The sequence below is a fragment of the Branchiostoma floridae genome, chromosome 6 (assembly GCF_000003815.2).
Source record: "Branchiostoma floridae strain S238N-H82 chromosome 6, Bfl_VNyyK, whole genome shotgun sequence".
Taxonomy (NCBI): domain Eukaryota; kingdom Metazoa; phylum Chordata; class Leptocardii; order Amphioxiformes; family Branchiostomatidae; genus Branchiostoma; species Branchiostoma floridae.
Window position 1 is genome coordinate 23,982,167 of NC_049984.1, and position 6,737 is coordinate 23,988,903.

The 6,737-nt window shown below is 47.1% G+C and overlaps 1 protein-coding gene across 3 annotated transcripts in view; it reads left to right on the plus strand.

Annotated features, from left to right (window-relative positions):
• The window catches only part of LOC118417784 (plasminogen-like), a 10,181-nt gene extending 3,450 nt beyond the window's left edge, over positions 1-6,731 (plus strand). Inside the window, exons 2-9 of one of the 3 annotated variants that reach the window (XM_035823501.1) lie at positions 2,139-2,285; positions 2,430-2,474; positions 2,639-2,702; positions 3,406-3,648; positions 4,038-4,274; positions 4,794-5,018; positions 5,265-5,489; positions 6,238-6,731. In XM_035823501.1, coding sequence (XP_035679394.1) covers positions 2,139-2,285; positions 2,430-2,474; positions 2,639-2,702; positions 3,406-3,648; positions 4,038-4,274; positions 4,794-5,018; positions 5,265-5,489; positions 6,238-6,272 — 1,221 coding nt within the window. In that variant the 3' untranslated portion in view covers positions 6,273-6,731. The remainder of the gene's footprint in view (positions 1-2,138; positions 2,286-2,429; positions 2,475-2,638; positions 2,703-3,405; positions 3,649-4,037; positions 4,275-4,793; positions 5,019-5,264; positions 5,490-6,237) is intronic. The other 2 variants (XM_035823500.1, XM_035823502.1) reach the window with 2 other exon arrangements.
• The last annotated feature ends 6 nt before the right edge of the window (positions 6,732-6,737 follow it).

The following is a 6,737-nucleotide window of genomic DNA, read 5'->3' on the forward strand; positions in this document are numbered from 1 at the left end:
GTCAGTTGATTATGAGGTCTTGTCTCACACCGTTTTCACCAGCGGGCCTACAAAAGGGGGCGTTGTCACAGGTGACTAAAAACCCGTCCTATATTGCGGACACAGCCTGTCAAACTCCAGATAACTTCTCCAGTAAGGCCAAGATTGTTCGTTGTTGCCCAGGGTTTTTTTTTTTCTATTTGCTTTTGGACAGACGAGGACGATGTGGCACTGCACTCAAGTTTTTGTAACTTATATTAACAATGCCACATACACGGTACAGACAGAAGGAAAGTCGTGTAAAGTGCCTTTCCCAAGGGCACAACGTCGGGGACAAGGTGGGAATCGAACTCAGGACCCATAGATTCCGAGCCGAAAGCTCTACCAGTTACGCCACGCCCGACGCCACAAAGTTGCCCAGGTTACGGTGACGTAATTAGGAATAATGAATTAGGAATACGTCCGTCTTTCATACCCCTTTCCACCAAGACGGCGCTCTCACAGCGCTCTCTCTCCCACCTAGAAATTGACAGATCGCTCAACGAATTCTATGCAAAATAAAAGCAACTTTTTCTGACTTTTCAGTCAGACTTTAACAATTTGTATTATGTACCTAGTATACAATTGAGGGTTCACACATCTGTTTTATGTCACGAGGTGCTTACAAAATACACTCCTGTATGTGCGCTTCTGGTAGGTGTAATTTTCTGTGTGTCAGTCAATAATCAAGAAGCGATCGTGTTTGAAAAACAATTATGCCCTGTCCAATAGGCGCCCTCTACTTATGTCGATATGCCTCCATAAGTAGAATTTCGTCCCTGCATATATGAACGTTTGTGTAGAAGTATAATTCGTATCTGCTAGTTCTTATTTTACTTTACATAAGTATAATTCGACTGAAATGACAGAAAAGGGGGCGTTTTCAGCAGACAATGCGAAGCTGAAGTCACATTAGCACAGTTTTACGGACCGTGGATAAGTAGGGTATCATCTATCATATGGTGCGCGAAGACAAGGACAGGGCAAGGCCGGCCGCCAAGGGGTAGCTGTTCGTTAGCAGCCCCATTTGACGACTTTCAACCTCGGTTGAAAAGTTATGTAAACTGTGGGGTCTGCATAAGACTAACGTCACATGTCCACAAAACGGGCCCGGCCGGAAGGTTTTGGGGAACGAAAAGTACGAAATAAAAAAGAATAACACAAAACGGACCAAAAATAATTCATGCCTTGTGCATATCTCTATTGGCATAAACTTCAATTTTTTCGGCAGGGCCTTCGGTAGGAAATTTGACATAGTCCTAACAGTGGTATCTCACTGCACTTGGAGCACCGGTGCGGCAATGCGGGGTTCGTTCACTGCGGTACCTTTGTGTAATTTTCGCCATTTTTAAAATAATTTAGATATTGCGTAATACGTAAAAGAATGACTTAGAAGACAACAAAATGCGCAAAACGTAAGGAAATTCGTTGTCTGTCTCTGAAACCCGTTGAGTAATCCTTCGAACTCCGCAGTACCGCACCGGTGCCCCAAGAGCAGTGAGATACCACCTCTACGAGCTAAGGTAGTCGGTTAATTGCAACGAAACAGTATTCAAGTTTTCACCGGTACGTTCTGACTCTAGACTCTAGACCCACACGCAAAGTTGATTTCTACTTGGCGGTAGTCAGTACCTGAAGACTGGATGACTTCAGTCGAAAACACGTTTGATTGACAGTCCGCTAGACACGCCGGAGGGCGCGCACACCGGCTGGACAGCACAGATGCATCACCTGGTGCGTTACGCCAGGGGGCATGAATGCACAATACTGACACTGGTTGACAGATAAGGGGGCGTTGTCACATGTATAATCAAAACTTAAGAAAAGGGAAGGACAGTTAAAGGGGGGGGGTTAATTTAATCTTGGCGTTGTTCTTTATTTCTGTTACTTGCATTTAGCCACCGGATGAAAAATATCTTTTTGTATTATGGCATAGGTGACAATGTCGTGCCTTGGATTTTTTTTCTTCTCGCTCGCAGAGATCCCGGAAAAGTCTTAAATATATCGACTGATGCAGTTAATAAGTTGAAAGGTTCGGCGGCGAGGTAACGGCTAAGTACGGGCAAATGCAATACAGAAAAATACAAATCACCAAAAAAATACATAATTCCCCGCTGCAGGACTTGTTCCCGTGGCTGACTGTACCTCGGGGCGATCCGGACATGTCCAACATGACGATGGTCCTGCTGCTCCTCCTGGCGGCTGCCACCTGCACTGCAGCTGCAGACATGCCTGCCGGTGTCGACATAAGTGACATTGAAGAAAGGGTTGGCTTTTTGTTTTTGTTCTATCTATTTCTTTTCAAGAAAGATACATCTGAGAACTCATCTTATCCTATCATGCTCTCCTAAAATTATTTTTAACCATTTCTTCCGATTGGAAACATCTGTTTGATTTTTAATGTTTTGCAGGTCGAAGCTTTAGATGAGACTTTGGAAGAGATATTGTCGGAAATGGTACGTATTTCACAGGTGAAACACTTGCAATGCATTACAAGGCGTTATATACATTTTTGCTTAGTTTAAGCATTATCCACAAGGCTTATGGCCGAACTTTGAGATGTAATACAAAAAAAGGTACGAACCTCCCCTAAAAAACGTTCCTCCTATTTCATTTGCAGTCGGAGGATCCTGGCCAAAATAATGACTACTTCCGACGTGGCCTCGACCCCAAGGCTCAAGGAGGTAAGATGAGGCACAGCGGTTTCTAGCTCCGAATAGCCCGGTCCAGTTCCTAACCGCACGGTCCAGGCTCGAACCGCACGGTCTAGACTCGAACCGCACGGTCCAGAGTCGAACCGCACGGTCCAGAGTCGAACCGCACGGTCCAGGCTCGAACTGCACGGTCCAGGCTCGAACTGCACGATAGGCTCGAACTGCACGGTCTAGGCTCGAACCGCAAGGTCCATGCCCAAACCGCACGGTCCAGTCTCGAACCGCACGGTCCAGGCACAAACAGCACGGTCCAGGCACGAACCGCACGGTCCAGGTACGAACCGCAAGGTCCAGGCCGAACCGAACGGTCCAGGCGCGAACCGCAAGGTCCATGCTCGAACCGCAAGGTCCAGGCCCAAACCGCACGGTCCAGGCTCGAACCGCACGGTCTAGGCTCGAACCGAACGGTTCAGAGTCTACAACAATATTGGCGGGATAACTATTATGTACCATTGTTTGACTGAATATGACTGCCCAAGGTTGAGATAAACCCGTACCTTCTGTTCTATATAGTTTTACAGGATAACCTAATGTCAAAACAGAGTAGCGGGCATCTGGTATCTATGTGCCGAAATGCGTCCACATTAGAAACTGTAGTTTTACAGTTGTGCTTTTATATTGGTATTTATTGTTATCAATCTTTATATGGTCGTTATTTTATCGGTGGACGCAGCGGAAGCCTGCCTGGTCTACAAAGGGGAATCCTACCGTGGAAAACTGGCCACCACAGTGACGGGAAAGAAGTGCCAGCGATGGGCCAGTCAGACTCCACATTCCCACAAATACCGGCCGGACAAGTACGAGTCGGACGGGCTGAACGAGAACTACTGCCGCAACCCTGACGGTCACTCCGCGCCCTGGTGCTACACCATGGACATGGGCAAGAGATGGGAGTACTGCAACGTGCCCGGATGTGGTGAGGTCACACTGTACTTTGTGTATATATGTGTGTGTGTGTGTGTGTGTGTGTGTGTGTGTGTGCGTGAGTGAATGCGTGTATGTGTGTGTCTGTGTGTGTGTTCGTCTGTGTGCGTGTGTGTGAGTGTGTGTATGTGTATGTGTGTGTGTGTGTGTGTGTGTGTGTTTGTGTTTGTGTGTGTGTGAGTGTGTGTGTGTATGTTTGTGTGTATGTGTGTGTGGGCGTGTGGGTGTATGTGTGTGTGGGTGTGTGAGTGTGGGTGTGCGAGAGAGAGAGAGAGAACGAGAGATCTTACGAGTGCATTTGTGTGTCCAAAGACCGTGTGAGCTACAAAATGGTGTTTCCTGTCGATAGACTGAACTATGAAATCTTTTTCCTACCCACAGACTGCGTGAACTATAAAGGAACAACCTACCGCGGGACCATCGCCGTCACCAAGTCAGGGAAGACGTGTCAGCCGTGGGCCAGTCAGACGCCGCATAGCCACAAGTACACGCCTGTCAAGTACCTGAACTACGGACTGGACCAGAACTACTGCCGCAACCCGTCTGGTAACGCCATGCCGTGGTGCTACACCACGGACCCCGGGAAGAAATGGGACTACTGTGACATCCCAGGATGCGGTAAGGCCCGGATTTTATCAGGCAGCGACCGCGTGCGATCCCGGTGCGACCCAGATTAAATAAGACTAGAAACAAGACTTTAAGAACAAATCGAAGTTCTGGTGAAGTACAAAGGTCAAACACAAAGGGGCACAAAATTGACATTGATCTTTGTCCTTGCAACACCTACCCACATATCAAATTTCATTACAATCCATGCAGAGGTTCTAAAGTTATGCTGACCACAAATATCCGAAAACAAAGACAAGTAGACACACAGACAGACACACCAAAAACTATATTTAAATGAAATAAAATCGCTAGGTCGCAGCGAAGTCGCAACGAGGTGGAATGAGATTTTAATATTGGCGATGAAACCTGGTGATGTTGCTTTTCTTTTGGTTACTAGCTTAGCCAAGGGGAATGTCAAAGCAAATGTTTACAAACTTTTGAATAATATATACCTTTAACATGGATGAAAAAGTGTGCCTTTTTCTTATCTATTTTTTGTAACTGATTGTCTTCGTAACTCTTCCAAAGAGTGTGTGGAAGGGACCGGAGCAACCTACCGCGGGACTGTGGCCGTGACCAAGTCAGGCACGCCCTGTCAGCGCTGGGACAGCTCCTCACCCCACAAGCCCGGCTACACGCCGCCGGATGGTAAAGACCACAACTACTGCCGCAACCCCTCCAGAGCAGCCATGCCCTGGTGCTACACCACGGACCCTGGAAAGAGATGGGAGGTCTGTGACATTGCACCATGCGGTAAGGTTTATCGTTCTTTGTTAATCCATGAACCCCTCTGTCTGCTCACTGACTCAGCATGAGTACTACAGGCAGACCTACACCTTTCTTATATACAAGCAAACATGTTTTATTAAGAACAAATAAAGTAATGAGATTTCAAGTAACTTTTAGAAAATGCCAGATTCTAATCAGATACTTGCTTTACTTTACAACATGTTCCAATTCTAGTAACTAACCCTGTTTGATGACGGTTTCTACCTGCAGAATGCCGCATGGGAAAAGGGACGTCCTACCGCGGGACCGTGGCCGTGACCAAGTCAGGCAAAACCTGTCAGCGATGGGACAGCAAATCTCCACACAAGCCGTACTACAAGCCGCAAGATCGTAAAGATCACAACTACTGCCGCAACCCGGACGGTCAAGCCCAGCCCTGGTGCTACACCACGGACCCGGGGACCAGATGGGAGTTCTGTGACATACCGGGATGCGGTAAGCTCTTCCCTTCTTAATGCGAGCTTGGGGTTTTTATTTCCAACCAAGTCAGCGCAGTTACTTCGAATTCTGTTTCCCTTATGTTTGTACTAGGAGTATGTAAAGTGTCACTTCTTGCAAACCAGTCCATATGAGCTTCAGGCTGATTGGTTTCCCTCCCCACGGGAAGTGAGCATTACTAGTGTAGTACATGTAATAAGCTGTAGGCCCGCGTCACACTGCGCAAGGAAAACTCTTGATGACGAACCGAGGTCCAGATCATCGCACTGCTAGATACCTGACAACTGATCTGGTTCTCGCCGCTCTCTATTTCCCAGCCATTGGTGCAAGCGGAGACCTGAAGCAAGGAGATAGAGGCTTCATTTATAGAACATTCTGTTTACAAGTAGCCTGCATATGTGCAGGTCTGTGGTAATTAGCGGCCTTGAACTGGAACTACAAGTCGTAAGTTCGATTCCGGCGATGCCGCTCTCCCGACATGCACGCTACCGGAAAGTGTCTCAGTCCTTACGACGGGGCGTTGAGCCGTGGTTCTCTGTTCACTAAGCTTGTTGAAATGAACGAGGGGCATTTCCACGGTACGATGAACCCGGAAAACTGTATAGAACGTCTGTCTTCTATGTCACGACCAGCGGAAGAATGACATACAGCTAAACTGGATAATCACTTTTTTTACTGTAGTACGCCCAAATGTGATCTTGTTTTCTACGATTCTGTGATTCTGAAGGTGTGATGTTCCATGTAGGGGACTCAATGGCAGATGTGATTCCGAAGTTGTGATGTTCCATGTAGTGGACTCAATGGGAGATGTGATTCCGATGTTGTGATGTTTCATGTAGGGGACTCAATGGCAGATGTGATTCCGATGTTGTGATGTTTCATGTAGGGGACTCAATGGCAGATGTGATTCCGATGTTGTGATGTTTCATGTAGGGGACTCAATGGGAGATGTGATTCCGATGTTGTGATGTTTCATGTAGGGGACTCAATGGGAGATGTGATTCCGATGTTGTGATGTTCCATGTAGGGGACTCAATGGGAGATGTGATTCCGATGTTGTGATGTTTCATGTAGGGGACTCAATGGGAGATGTGATTCCGATGTTGTGATGTTTCATGTAGGGGACTCAATGGGAGATGTGATTCCGATGTTGTGATGTTTCATGTAGGGGACTCAATGGCAGATGTGATTCCGATGTTGTGATGTTTCATGTAGGGGACTCAATGGCAGATGTGATTCCGATGT